We start from the raw sequence: 15838 nt of genomic DNA on the forward strand, positions 1-15838 counted from the left end.
TGTACATGTGGTTCATTGTTGACCAAAACGTTGTTATTCGATGCATGACTGTATATATATGTATATATAAACATATTTGCATGTCTTTTTGTGAGCTTAAAAAAGGGATGAAAGGATTCCTTTTGAAAATTAGTTACCCTTAAGCCCCCTCAGAGAAGTTGGAAAAGAGAAGTTAACCTTTTCCTTATACTTCTCTGTATCACTTGATTGAATGTGACCCTCCTGGCATTACCTATATATTAAAAATCTAATGAATCAAAATAACACAATAAAAAGCTACACCTTTTAATAATTCTTACCTTCTAGGGAAAGGTCAATAGTTTTAGTAAAACTTGGGGCAGTGCGTTTGAAGATCTTGGTTCTTTCTCCTCCCACAACCACCTCTGGTCCAAGTAGAGAGACCAGCACTGCTAGGCTATGAAGAGTAATTGCCACAATGGAATCGCTGGTATCACGCAGGCCCAGCAATACCTAGGAGTGAATGAGGTAGTAAGTGTAGACCACCACATGACCTATCTTTTTCTCCCCCTGTAAACAAGCAACTGGGCTGCAATCTGACTGTGCTTGCTCTGATGAACTATATTTCCTTAGATATATTGGGTTCTAGGTCAGTGGCTCTCAAACTATCTGTAGTAAGGACCAATATCTTCCCCTCCCAATCTATCACAGGAGGTTTTTTTCTTTTCTTTTTTTTTTTTTTAGAGATGGGCTCTCACTCTTGCTCAGGCTGGTCTCGAATTCCTGAGCTCCAGCAATCCTCTGTCCTTGGCCTCCCAGGATGCTAGGATTACAGGTGTCAGCCACTAAGCCAGCACAGGCTGTTTATTTTAAAATACAAGGAAAACAAAATTAAACAAAGACATAGGAAGATAACATAAAATTACAGTGTCAAATTGCTACAAAAGGTTTTAAATGTTAATTTTCCAACTGTGTACTCACCTTATCAGAGAAAGGTACAGAGTTCACAGACTGGTCATGTTCGGGAGGGCGCACTCAGAACCACTCATCTAGGGCACTAACAATTACGTTTCTGGTCCTCGGCCCTCTTTTCAGCTCTAACTCGTAAAGGGAGGACCTTGAAAACTTTCTTTGTATATAACGCATACAACACCTGCCTCGAACTGAGCCCTTCATGATCTCTTGCTCATTAATATAAACTAGAATTTAGGAAAACCAGTTATCTCTGTAGTTTGCTTAAAATGAGGACAGTATGTGAGGCACAGTGGTGCGCGTCTGTAGTCCCAGCTACGCAGGAGGCTGACGTGAGAGGATTGCTTGAGCCCAGGAAATTCTGAGCTGTGATGAGCCATGCCAATCAGTTCTCTAAGTTTGGCATCAATATGGTGATCTCTTAAGCAGGGGGACCACCAGATTGCCAAAGGAGGGGTGAAGAGGCTCGAGAAGGAAACGGAGCAGGTCAAAACTCCTGTGCTGACCAGTAACAGGATCACACCAGTGAACGGCCACCACACTCCAGCATGCGCAGCATGGCGAGGCCCTGTCTCTTAAAAGATGTTTTTTTAAATGAGGTCAGTAAACCTAGAAGCTATGAGACAACCACGTTTGGCCACGTGCACACCAAAAACAATGAAAGCTGGTCTACAGAGAGTCCAAAGTGAAACAAAGCGAAAGGAAAGGAAAGGAATGGAGATCACATGGCTGTGAGACCCAGCTGCGCTTGATCTCCGTGTAAGGCAGTCTAACATTCTTTCATTACATTCTTTTTTTGCTTTGGCTGGTTTAAAATAGGTTTCAGTTGCTTGCAACCTAAAGCACTTTAACTAAGATACGCAGATATGAGGAGAGGTGTTGCCCTGTATAGAAGAGAGCAGACAACTGCAAGTACCCATACCACCCAGACACAAGGCCGGGTACTGGCCTGCCTAGTGGAAGCAGCAGGGCACGACAGGTGTCAGGAGCCTCGCTCTGCTAGTAATTCTCAGTAGGACTTGACCAACGAATCATTTTATTTTTCTGGTCTAGTTTCCTCATTTGTATAGTAAGAGCAAAGGTTTCCAACAGGTCTCAACAAGATAATTATCTGTCTAATGCTAACGGATCAGGCACTTTCTCAAAACAAGGCTGTACAAGTACATTAAAGCATGTTTCTTTTGCATGTGATCAGAATTCCATCAACTGAATACGGTAATCATCAAACCACCATCCATCCGAGCAAACAACCCATCATCCTCGACACCTCTCCATCACGTCAGACACCGAGTCCTACCCCTTCCACCCTTCATATGTCCCTCTCCCGTATCTATCCACTGCCACATCTTCCCCAGCCTTTGTCACCTCTTAGCTAAACTACTCTAACAGCGTCCGAGCTGATCTCCCTTTCTATGGTCCATCCTCCACACTGTGCTGAAGTGAACTTTCAAGCACACGGAAATTGGCCCAGTTATTCTTCTTCAGGGGAAGTAATTTCCTAAGAAATGAGAGCTCTCATTGTCTTTCACATGCTGAACATCTACTCAGCCCAACTGACATCAGCCCAATTCTGAGACTGATGCACTTCCATTTCAAAATTAGAGTGCTTCATTCCTCTTCTAAATTTCCAGATGCAACTACACACAGGGTCACAATTACGCTGCAGATATAAATTCAAAGCGCTATGTTATGGTGGCGAGCCTCCAGGAAACCACACCTCTAGCATCCATGCCCCTGTGTAAAGCCATCCCACAGCGAACCTCGGCTGACTTTTGTGACTCACTTTAAAAAAGAGAATGTGGGGCTCGGCGCAGTGGCTCACACCTGTAATCCTAGCACTCTGAGAGGCTGAAGCGTGAGTATCGCCTGAGCTCAGGAGTTCGAGACCAGCCTGAGCAAAAGCGAGACCCCGTCTCTACCAAAAATAGAAAAAATCAGCTGGGTGCAGTGGTACGCACCTGTAGCCCCAGCTACTCGGGAGGCTGAGGCAGGAGGATCGCTTGAGCCCAGGAGTTGGAGGTTGCAGTGAACTATGATGACGCCACTGCACTCCACCCAGGGCAACAGAGCGAGACTCTGTCTCAAAAAAAAAAAAAAATAATGTGGCAGAAATGACATTGTCAGTTCCTAACCTACATCCTAAGAAGGCTGCTTTTGCCCTTTTGCCCTGATTAGCCATGTAAGAAGTCCACCTACCTTGCTAGAGAAATCATGTGGAAATGTCACATGGGGGGGATAGAAGCCCTGAGAGTTCCTGAAGAGAAAGGCCCAGCTGTGTCAAAGTCCCAGCTAAGCCCAGCTTTTCAGCCATCCCCTCCGAGGTACCAAGGAGCCATTTTGGATGTGTCAGCCTGCTGGGACCCCAGATGAGTAAAGCCTCAGCTGACATCCTGTGGAGCAATAGAATCCCCAAGCTGAGCCCAGAAAATCCAAAGAGCCGTGAGAACTGATAAAATGTTGTTTTAAGGCACTATGTTTTGGAGTAGTTTGTTACACAGCAATAGATAAACATCTATCTTTCCCACTTATTAGGTCCTTAAAAGCAGGGAGAGTGTTAGTTAATCTCATAGAAAAATAAATTATTAATATCTGAAAGATATCATGTGATTGGTATTTTAAAAACAATCTTTTTTTAAAAACCTCACACTAGATTAAAGAGAGTCCCCCCGCAACACCCCCAATTCATGTCCGTGCAGAATGCAACCTTTAGATGAGGTCATGCTGGGTTAGGGTAGGCCCCAAATTAAATGACCGGTGTCTTTATAAGTAGGCCATGGTAAGACAGACATAGAGCGAAGAAGACCACGTGACGACAGAGGCAGAAACTGAACGATGCAGCCACGAGTGAAGAAGGGCCAAGCACTGCTGGGAGCTACCGGAGTTAGTGAAAGGCAAAGGAGCCTGTCCTGGAGCCTTCAGAGGAAGCATGGTCATGCCGACAACCTTGGTTTCAGACCTCTGGCCCCCAGAACTGAGAAAGGATAAATTTCTATGGTTTTAAGCCATGCAGATTGTGATAATTTATTACGGCAGCCATAAGAAACTAACATAAACCTGAAGCCCTTGGGTGGGCAAATTATAAGGTTCCCTGGTGGCTGATAAGCAGGCTGAAAACCACTGATACGAATTATCTTATGTTCCTCTCAGTTCTAATTTAATTATTTTATGATAATCTAATTATGGGCAACCATAGTTTATGTTCACAAAGCATTCCACGAATGATTCTTATTCATTTTCCTCCAAAGAATTAGCAAACAGAATTACAGTCTCCCGGGTTAAAACCAAATATGTTAATTTAATCGATTTGCCAGCATGGATGGAATGGAAATGTAATTTTAATTTCGGCTCTTCCCATTCCAGCAGGCTTTAAACTCAGCTGCTGCCCCAAGGCTTTCTAAGCTATTATCCGAATACCCCCAAACCCTCTTCTTCCTTTCAGCCCCCAAAATTATTACCAGCACGGCTTTGCCCACTCCTCGCATCTGGAAGGCTCTGTGACAACCCCACCGCCAACGCGGTCTCTGACCTGTGGCAAGATGACCTTCTTCAGCTGCTCCGGAGTGAAGTGCTCCACGTAAGCCTCAATGTGAGACAGCAGCACCATGCGCACGTGCTCCTCGTGGACCTCGAACAACTGGAGCAGCACGGGGATCACCCGCGACTGGAACAGGGCTGGTGAGAGCAAGCAAGGTGTTTCTCCCTGTGCACGATCTACCCCAAAAATCAGAGGTTGCAGATGAAAAACAAATCGTCATTTCAGTGAAGAGTACTAAACGTAATTCATAAACTGAACCCACGTCTTTATATGTATTCTAAGTACTCTTCTAAATTCTTATGCCCTAAATCGAAGAACGTTCTTTTCCTGACCCCAAATTACTCAAGGCTTTATTATCTTAAATACCCTCTACCTTATAGAAGTGTTTTCAAATAATAGACATCATCCTTAATTACTATAAAGCTTGTATTTTAATAAAATCCTCAATCAGTAACTTTTTATAAATTTGTGTTTAATTCAGTGAGGATTGTTTTTGCAATTTTATTTGCAAAACTAGGTGTTAAATGCTACAATGGGATTTTGACACTAGATAGTCCTCTCTTTCCAGCAGTTACGGTAGTGGTTATCAAATAGGTACGCATGAGAATCACTTGGGGGGTCTTTAAAAAATGTATACACCTATGTCCTGCCTCTGTCCCATAACCAGTAGATCAGGCATACAGGCAAATGTGTAAAAAGTAACCCAGGTGATTCAGATATACACCCCTATTTAAGATCTACTGAGTAACAGATTGGAAGATCTATAAAGAAAAATACACAGCTAAAGAAAATATCAAACATAGATATAAGGAAATTCTAAATTGTAAAAGTTACCCATAACACTGCTTTGTTGGATTGAGATCTTCTAAGAAAGTAAATTCTGAAAGCAGATCCTACCTAACTAAAAATTTCATGGTGTTATATTAATGCTATACTCTCTAATCTGGTGTGTTACCATCTATAGTGCTATAAAGTTATAAGGGTTCAAAGCAATAACCTTATTTCACATTCAGGAGAAAAAAAACCTGAATCCCCCAAGAAATAAAATGATCTCAGTTCTTTTTAATCTTTTCACTGAAACATTAAATAAATGAGTTTCCCTTGGCAAGTCAGGAGGTACAGGCCTAAAAGATTCATGGAAAATGCAAAAGTTCTTTGAAGATGTATGCCTTACCTTAAAACGTCTTACGTACTTCATATTCTAGTCATACATAACTACCTACTGCAGGAAATCTGACTCTCCGGGAAGAGGCTCCATATTTGTCCTGTGAGCTTTCGTACCCAGGTTTGAGCTCAAGTTATCAGATCAGGGGCCAATAACTAACTATTCTCCATTTTTACAACCAACCATTAACTACACCACATAGTAATCTCACCCTGCTCAAACATGGACTAATAATCACCAAACTCCTTAATTACCAATAATATTTTGAAAAAAAATTCACCTTTTTTGGGGCCAAGCAGATGAGGAAGAAAACTCTTAACAGCTACTGGCTCTGCAAACACCAACTGATTAAGCAGGAGAGGCACTAGCCTTGAAGCTATTAATTCCTCTGACAAGCAGCTGACTCTGTCCAGCAGAAATCTAAGGACAAAAAAGGAAAGCCTGGGAAACTGTTCGTGACGTTGTTATCAATTACTTGTACAGTTTAGACCACACATGGCTGTCTCCCACTTTTATCAAAGTGATGCACTTTGAAGTGTAGTTAGGAAGGTGAACACATTGGCCTCCAATCCAAGCTAGTAAATATTTTCAACAAATTAGCCCTTATTAATCGCAAAGTGCCCTCCTTTTTCCCCTAATAGGCCACAGGCTTTCTAGATAATAAACAACATTTTCTCCAATTTAAAAGACATAGGATATTATCATAGATTATTTAAAGTTTTCATACTAAACAAAATACAGGCTTTTGTTACTAACTTCATTAAATTAAAACAACATATATAACAACACTGTTAAGAAACAGACATTAGGTATTAATAATAATAGTGATAATACTCCATTACACAATTACCCTTAGCAGATAACTTTGCCTCCTACTTTATCAGGACACAGGCCACACCATGCATTACCACCTTCCAGCCTCTACACCGCTATCGACAAACAGGTCTCCATCTATACTCATTCCCACCTCCTTTCCAGTTACCAAGGACGCAAGGGCCTACTCTTACTTAAGGCCACCCGCTCCTAGCCACCACCCACGCTGCCTTCTCTTCCAGACCACGCACCAACACTCCCCCCGACAATATGACTGCAGCTTCAGCTGCTCCCCCTCCTCTTCCAGCAGCTCCTTTGCCTGTAGATAAACATGCTCATGTCTCTTCCATCCTTAAAAAATCCTTCCTTGACTCCATTTGTTTCTTCAGAAATAATATGTTCCCTCCTCTCCAAGTTTTTCAGGAGGCAGTTTTCCCGTGTCTACCTTCTCACCTTCCCTTCACTTCTCAGCCCACTGCAGTCTCCCTCTGCTACAATAGCTCTTGCTAAGACAAGGTTACCAGTGCCTTCCTGATTGCTAAATGAACAAGTATCTGTTGATTCGTCCTACCTTTCTGAAATTCCCTACTCCTTTGGGAATACCAAAGCCTTCCTGGCTCTCTCTGAATATCCTCTAACCACTGCTTCTTCGTCTCATTCATCAGCCACTCCTTCCCACTGGTTGGGTGCTCCCAGGTTACAATTTGGGCCCACTGTCTTTTCATACTACCTACTTTCTCTGGCCAAATATCACCAACTGGAGGCTGGTGATGCTCTAATAGTCACCTCTAAAAACTTCTCTCTTAAGCTTCAGACCTCTCTGGCCAACTGTCCATGTACGTTTCTACCTAAAGTCCCATAGATACTTCAAACCAACACATCCAACACTGAATTTATCATTTCCCTGCATAATATGTCCTCCGGTATTTCATTTGGTGATAATCACTAAGGCTTGCCAACTTTATCTTTTTAAATCTTTCTTATCTCAGCGTCGTCTTCTTCGTTAGTACCATCAAAGCCCTCATGTGTAGTCTCACACCTACTTCCTGGACTACTCCGTCTACTAACCAACCCAGGTCTTAAATGAGTCAAGCCTGCTCCCCCTACAGACAACAGTGATCCACCTAAAGGGAGAGTTAACCATTTCACAGCCTGCTTTCACCCCTTTGATGGCTCCAACACCTGAAGTCCACTGTTTACAAATAGAGTCAACACTGCTCACTACCACACACAAGGGCCACCTCTTATCTGTCCTTGTCTTGGAATCTGTCTTCCAACGGGACTCAACTGCTTGTAGCTCCCCGCACCAGTCGCACCGGGTCTTGCCTTCGGGCATCTGTTCACGTTGCTCCTCTGCCCAGATACCTTTTCTCTAACCACCTCCTCCCCATGCTCTCTGTCCTCGGGACTCCCTCCGAAAGCTCTACCACTGCACACACCCCTCTGTTTAAGGATTATCAGTCTAGGTATCTGTTCCTCTCACCAGAGCTATCTTATCTACCCACCCCAGGGCCTGGCCGAAAGCCTGGCATGTAGGAAATGTTCGATAAACACTGTCGAATAAACCCAATGTCTGACTCATCTTCTCCAGAATCCCTAAAGTGATTACATGGACTTAATCCGGGTTACCGAATTCAAGGACTTAACTTTCTGAACTTACTTGAAGAATTCAGTTTTCTCCTCTTCACTCTTCAATGTTAAACTTTTCAAGAAATTTACAACTTCTAGAAAATCATTTCTAAATGCCAAAAAGAAAGAAATGCAGAAGAGATTAGAAGAGGCATGTTAATACTGAAGCCTAACCACAGACGACATGTATAATTTTCAACAAAGAAATATCCTCCTAAGCCACGTAAAAGATTAAATCATAACCAAGCAGCTTATGAGACAAATACTATGGCTTAAGCCTCTAAGGAATCTAATATTTTAAGAATATCAGAGAGATCTGTGAAGAGGATACAAGCTTAAACTCACACATGCTAACATGCTTTTGTTTGTTTGTTTTTTAGAGACAAAGTCTCTCACTCTGTCGCCCTGGCTGGAGTGCAATGGCAGCATCGTAGCTCACAGCAGCCTCAAACTCCTGGGTTCAAGGGATCCTGCTGCCTCAGCCGTCCAAGTAGCTGGGACTACAGGAGCGTGCCATGACGCCCAGCTAATTTTTCTATTTTTAGTAGAGATGGGGTCTCACTCTTGCTCGGACTGTTCTCGAACCCCTGAGCTCAAGAAATCCTCCCGCCTTGGCCTCTCAGAGGGCTAGGAGCTTTATGGTTTTAGTAGGCATAATAATCCTCCAAATTTTTGGTTGTAATAGGTTGTTGTTAAATGAAACATCCTGGGAGAAATAACATTACCCTGACAAAATACTGTTGATTCACAAGTCTCCTTTGGTGAAGTGAAAACTGTTAAAGAAGTTGAGGAAAGTAAGATTTTCGCACAGGAACCTTCTCATTTCTCCTGCTATAAGTTATTTAGTCATTCTTTTAGCCAGGCAAGGATGAGTGTGAGAGGAGTCACCAGTCTCCTGCAGGGCTGCCACAGAGTCCCAAAGGCTGTGGACTGCTCAGCTCACACCCTGCCTCATACGAGACTGTTGCCCCTGGATGCTGCAGTACGCAAGCTGGACGGCTTACATGGCAGCCCGGTAAGCACAGCTACCACTGGGGTTTTCACATCTTATGTTTACACCTATCATGTGTTTCCCTCTGGCTCAGCAGAGCGATGTCTTAACTTAAATTTAATCAAACTGGGCTCACCTGCCTCAGCAACATATGCTGGCTCTGGCCCCTTCTGTTATCTCTGGCTGGGTTTTCTTCCCATGCAATAATGGGAAGGTGGGGTTGCTGCGTTTTTAGCTTTCTTTTCTCCCTTCAATTTATAATATAATTCTTAATAAAGAACTCGTATTACACACTGTGATGAGACATTCTATTTACTGTAATGCATTACTCTTTGTAGAGACTTTCTATCAAGGGAAATAAAATATTTCTAAGAATCATCCAAAAGAAGATGGAAATAGCTTGGTTAAAAGACTCTCATAATGGTGAAAATATACAATTTATATTTGTCAATTAAAAAAACAAATTTTAGAAAACATCCCAAAAAAGACTTTCATAAATGGGAAAAGTTTTGAACAGTTTATTTGATATATAAATGACAAATATAACCCCAATAACTACAAATACTACTTATTTAATAATATACCAACCTCCCCAGTCCTATCCTAGAGGTAATTTTTCCCCCTTCAGGGCTGATATTAGCTTTCCTTTTGCTCTGGTTTTTCCCATGCTCTCCAAATGCAAACACATACGGACACTACTTCAAAACTAGCATAAGCTTGGTTTGCTAATTAAAGTCATGAATCTGGAACTAACCTGTGCAGAAGTTCTGCAGTCATGGAAATAAAAAATAAACGACATATAATTAAAACTAACCTCGAAGAGAGGTTCAAAAACATCTCTTAATCCAAGAATATATTAAGTTATATTGTATCCCCCGCCCGTAAACCAACTTCTTTGCTCTTCCATCACATATTACTAGACAGAGAAAAAAATCTTCTGACTGAAGAAAAATAAGCTTATTTCCCACCCACAAGAAAAAAATCAACAATAACAAACTCATATCAATAATCGCAGGAGACAAAAGACGCCTTGTTTATTAACTTTTCAATTAACTAACAACTGTAAACTACTGAACACAGCCTAGCCTCTTCACAATCAGGAGTCCTAATGAATCCGGCTATAATTTCTAAACCCCAGCCTCACGACAGTCAAGGATTTCTAAAACTGCCTATCCGTTAATATGATAGGGAACTGAGAGGCAACCCAATTTCCTCCCCCTATTTTCTCCCATGGATATGATTCAAATTCAATCTCTCCTAATAATTAACAACAACAACGACAACAGGGACTGCATCATTTGCTCCTCCAAAACCCCCCACTGGCGCTTACACACGTTCAAGGGAGCAGACAGCAGCGGGAAGCAGCCGGCGTCACCACACCCGAAGCCCTCACCTGAAGAAGTCATGGGATAGTAAGGTGCAGAGCGCTGGCCGACATTTTGGATTGGGATTCAGCAAAGTTGAGTGCAAGGTCTGTTGAAAGCTGGAGAGAACATCCGCTGAAACTGAAATCCAGAGCTACAGTTAGTTTCCAATGCCTTCTCCCTCTTTTCAGGACCTCTACAGCTGGAGACTGACGAGAGCAAAAACCAACCTGTAAAAGCCCAAACAAACAAAGCCCTGGCTGTTGCTCAACAGCTTCCTGCTTGCTTTAAGCCAAACTCCTTGGCAGGTGTAGAAGGCTGTCCTGCCAACACAGCCAGTCCCACCCCAGGTGCCTCCCCTTCTATGCCCTCTCGTTTCCTAATTGTCCTTTTAACCCAGCTCAGGCCCAAAGAAGGTTTAATAATTGACAGGTTTGAGGCCCTTTGTCAACCAGGGTTCCTCATCCACAGAACACAGAAAGTTATTTGAACGACTATATTTTCAATTGTTCCAAAGAAGGTACACAATTGCCACCATTCTAGATACACAGCCGAATAGTTAGTTCATTACACACAGTGGATGCCTTCGGGCCTTAGGGTTTGATTCTCAAGTACTTAGGCTGGGGCAATTTAAAGCCCACAGCCGAATGGTGCTTGAACCTCAGAACACTGGCATAAGCCTGGGAGAAGAAACCACATTAGAACTGGCAAAAGCTTCAGCAATGTGAGATACAGGCCGGTAAGGAGCCCAGTGTGACGTGCGCCTCAGAAAACCTACTGAGTGAAAATTAAAGGCCTAGGGTGGGCACGAGAGAGTGGGGCAGGCTGCCAAGCACGCAGTTAGAGAACACAGAAGAGAGCAGAAAACAATGTCTTTAGTAGTCTGGGTTTTCAGAGGCAATGAAAGAAAAAAAGTAATGAATAAATTATAGCAATATAAATCAAAAGGATTTTGAAAGCACAGAGATAAAGAAATGTTAAACCTGATTTAATAAAAAATTTTGACTCTTACTCTATTATTTGGATTATTATATATAAATCATTAATGACATTTATTTACTTATCGGCTGGCTCAATAAGGAATGGAGTCTTTAGACCATTAATACTATTACCAATAAGATAATCATATATGATACTGACAGCCATACTTCAAAGTGCTTCTTACTTAAAATTCTTTTCACTATACAAATGAATGAAACCCAAAGCTGCTTTCTTTACTGCTGTTAATTATCTGCCCTAAAAAAGCTACTTGATAAGCAACAGGTTCCTTACTATGATCAAAGACTGCAGTCCTTTGATCTCCACACGGAACAGGCTGTGGATGATTTTCCTACTTATTCTGTGGATACAGTAGCATAACTCCAACTCACCCTGTTCATTTAAGATTGTGAGCAAACTTTCCACCAATGTTCCAAAGGAAAAGGCATCCCGGGCATGTCCATAAGACTCTGGAAGAGCTGTGAATTCTGGAGACTAAAAGCAGTAAAGACCATTAAAACTAAAAGATCTGCCTTATAAGCCATTTCTAATTTCTCTAAAGCACTTTCTCCTGCGTTTGCATTTATTATACCTAGATCTAACTTCACAGTGCCACACACTAATTTATAGGTTCTTAAAACTTAGTGAATGGAACTGATAGAAGATTTTAAAATGCCAAACAGGGGCAGAAAGGAAAAAAAAGGTCAGAATATGATACCTGTCTGTGGCTTTTAAAAATATTTTTGATTACAACCCAGAGTAAAAGAATTTATATCATGATCCAGTATACACACATATGTATAAATATATATATAATAGAAACAAAAAAATCTCATAAAGTAATACTTAGCCTTACCACCTAATAGGATGCCCAGTGATATTTTCTTTTATTCCATTTTTTAAAATGTTGGTCAGGACCCCCCAAACTGACTTAAAATCCAAAAATCACCAGTTTAAAAAACATTAATAGATGTATTATATACACATACATAATACTGATTTGGATAAATCTGATTTATTTAAAGTCTTAGGTCTATACTTAAGTTTACAGTTGGGTTTGTACTTCCTATAAAGTACACTAAATATGTCTTTGGGGATTCATGTTTGTTTACAGTGGACAGAAGAACAAATTTATAGGGATCATCTTCTTTTGAATTTATTGGTAAAGAGAATCTTTACCAGCACCACAACATCAATAATCACTCTTCTACTCATCTTGGAGTCCTAACTAATGAGCAGCTGCCCAGACGATGACTCAGGTGAAGCACACAAAAGGACTAGGGTTGCTGCTTCTCCAACTAGAATGGCTTCCAGCAAAGTACAATTACTTTTCATGAAATGGGTATGATACCCTGTTCACACTGAGGTATCTCTATCTTTAAACAATATTACAGATGTTTATATGACCAAAAAATATAAGCTGGTTCTCTGGCTGCAGTGGAAAGATTATTCTCAGAAACCTACAAGGCCAGAGAAATTATGAGGCATCTATGAGTCAGTAAAGAAAGAAATGGGCAGAGGAAAGTTTTTTAAAATTTCATACTCAGTTACACAAAAGAGCCTTCGTTCCATCTGAAGCACATCATCTTACCATCTCTTCAGGAGGGATGGATGCTGGGTCCCTTACTGACTGGATGCTTCTCAGAAACTAGACAGGGAAATAAATTAAAAATAATTCATACATATGTTTGGTGAACCAATCTCTTACATCAAGTTACAAAAGCAATGAGCAATGAAACAGCAGCAATTAAACTTTCAAATCAAAGCCACACATTAAATACACAAATTTACAATCTTCCTAATTTAAAAAATGTGAATACAGTACCTGGCACAACACAAGGTTTAGCAGAAAATGTTATCTCATTTCCTCTCCCCTTCAGCTGGTTTAACAGACACCCTCTGCTGTTCAAAGTCATCTGTGCATCTGATTTCCTTATGCGGAAATTGGGGGGGACGGGCATGGTGGCTCATGTCCGTAATCCTAGCACTCTGGGAGGCCAAGGTGGGAGGATCGTTTGAAGCTCAGGAGTTTGAGATCAGCCTGAGCGAGAGCAAGACCCCGTCTCTACTAATAATAGAAAGAAATTGGCTGGACAATTAAAAATATATATAGAAAAAAAAATTAGCCGGGGATGGTGGCGCATGCCTGTAGTCCCAGCTACTTGGGAGGCTGAGGCAGGAGGATCGCTTGAGCCCAGGAGTTTGAGGTTGCTGTGAGCTAGGCTGACGCCACGGTACTCTAGCCCGGGCAACAAAGCGAGACTCTGTCTCAAAAAAAAAAAAAAAAAAAAGAAATTAGGAACACTTCTTTCTCTTCTGCATACATATTAACTAAAAAAAGGGCTTTTCTAGTACAGAACAAATCTGTGATTAATCTTCTAACTAAATCAAGTGAATCTTAAGTCTTGCTACCACATGAGATATACATGTAGAACCCTCAACAAAAGGAAGAGACAACCCACAGAACGTGAGAAAATATTTGCAAACTACCCATCTGATATGGGATTAATAACTAGAATATCTAAGGAGCTCTAACAACTCAATAGGAAAAGAATCAAAAAATCTGATTAAAAAATGGGCAAAGGATCTGAATAACATTTCTCAAAAGAAGACATACAAATGGCCAACAGCTATATGACAAAATACTCAACATCGTTAGTCATCAGAGAAATGCTATTCAAAACTACAAAGAGATATCATCTCACTCTAGTTAAAATGGCTTTTATCCAAAAGACAGGCAATAACAAAATGCCGGTGAGGATGTGGAAAAAGGGGAACTCTGATACACTGTTGGTGGGAATGTAAATGAGTGTGAACAGCATGGAGGTTCCTCAAAAAACTACAAACAGAATTACCATATGACCCAGCAATCCCACTACTGGGTATACATCCAAAGGAGGAGGATTCAGTATATAGAAAAGACATCTGCACTCCCATGTTATTGCAGCACTATTCACAATAGCCAAGATTTGGAATCAACCCAAGTGTTCATCAACAGATGAAAGGATAAAAAAATTGTGGTACATATATACAATGGAGTATTAAACGGCCATAAAAAACAATGAAATCTTGCCATTTACAACAACGTGGATGGAACTGGAGAACATTATGTTAAGTGAAATAAGTCAAGCACAGAAAGACAAATCTTGCATGTTCTCACTCATATGTGGAAGCTAAATATTAAAAGCAATCGATCTCATGGAGACAAAGGATAGAATGATGGTTACTAGAGGCTGGGAAAGGTAGTAGGGAGAGGAAGATAGAGTGGAGATGGTTAATGGGTGCAAATATATAGTTAGATAGTTAGACATAATGAACAATATTTGATAGCACACACAACAAAATACTATAATCAACAATAAGTTAGAGTATACTTTAAAATAACTAAAACAATAGAACTGAATTGTTCCTAACACAAAGAAACATTAAATACCTGAGGTGATGGATACCCCAATTAACCTGATTTAATTAACTTACATTGTATACCTGTATCAAAACATCACAAGTATTCTATAGACAACTATAATATACCTATAATAATTTTTTTTTAATTTTTAAAAGAAGTTGAGAACCTTATATGCTATGGAGACAAAAACCAACATCCACAGAACAAGCCCATTCATTCACTAATTTGAAGATTATTTTTGAAGAGCTTATGTGTCCCAAACACCATTTACGGCACTAGGAATACAAAATGAACACAGTAAATTTCCTGCCCCCAACCAGATGCTCATAACCTAGAATGTAAAAGCGAAGTTTCAATAAATGTGCTGAGTGCCATGGAAGCGCTGAGGCAGAGACTAATTTTGTTGGGGTGGGGAGGTGCGGAATGCCTGGGGGAAGGTTCAGAGAGAGGAGGCTTAAGCTAGATCTCAGGTGAGTTTGCATTTTCCGGGGAGGCGAGGGGAAGAAAGGCATTCCAGCAACAGAATGGCCTACAAAAGAAGAACAGGGTGCAGGAGGATGGCACATGTGGGAACACGGCTGAGCTGCATGGAACAGGATACAACCAGAGTGTAGCTCAAGAACCGTGAGTGGTGCGTGGAGCTGAAGGAGGGCTGGGGAAAGACTGTGAAGGGCCTTACACGCCACGGGAAAGAATCTGGAATATATCCCACAGAACGGATTACATGCTTTATATACTAATTAGACATCAGGTAAAGGCAGAGAAGAAAGTGATTACCGGGGCAGAAATAATCAGAGAGACATCTTTTTGGTAGAAGCAGCATCTGAACTGAGCAAGAGCCCAGGAAGGTGCACATTAGACAAGGTCCAGGTTAAATGTGGAAGCAACACAAAGGAAAATGGGGGAAATGAGACTAAGCCAGTAAGTCAAACAGTGAGCCACCACTTCCGTAGGGATATTATGATGGGACGGTTTTTCTTTTTCTTCTTTTTTTTTTTTTTTTTAGAAAGAGTCCAGCAGCAGCATG

The 15838-nt window shown here is 41.2% G+C and overlaps 1 protein-coding gene across 4 annotated transcripts in view; it reads right to left on the bottom strand.

Moving 5' to 3' along the window:
* SCYL3 (SCY1-like 3 (S. cerevisiae)) overlaps positions 1 to 15838 on the bottom strand; it is a 66550-nt gene that overhangs the window by 20346 nt on the left and 30366 nt on the right. For 3 of the 4 annotated variants that reach the window (XM_012657800.1, XM_012657802.1, XM_012657801.1), the window contains exons 5-11: positions 12997 to 13053; positions 11798 to 11900; positions 10457 to 10568; positions 8104 to 8181; positions 5911 to 6050; positions 4457 to 4641; positions 300 to 471 (exon numbers count right to left, since the gene is read on the bottom strand). In XM_012657800.1, the coding sequence (XP_012513254.1) occupies positions 300 to 471; positions 4457 to 4641; positions 5911 to 6050; positions 8104 to 8181; positions 10457 to 10568; positions 11798 to 11900; positions 12997 to 13053 (847 nt within the window). The remainder of the gene's footprint in view (positions 1 to 299; positions 472 to 4456; positions 4642 to 5910; positions 6051 to 8103; positions 8182 to 10456; positions 10569 to 11797; positions 11901 to 12996; positions 13054 to 15838) is intronic. The other variant, XM_012657803.1, reaches the window with a different exon arrangement.

This window comes from Propithecus coquereli, unplaced genomic scaffold (genome assembly GCF_000956105.1).
Source record: "Propithecus coquereli isolate 6110/MARCELLA unplaced genomic scaffold, Pcoq_1.0 Scaffold56, whole genome shotgun sequence".
NCBI classification, from domain to species: Eukaryota; Metazoa; Chordata; class Mammalia; order Primates; family Indriidae; genus Propithecus; species Propithecus coquereli.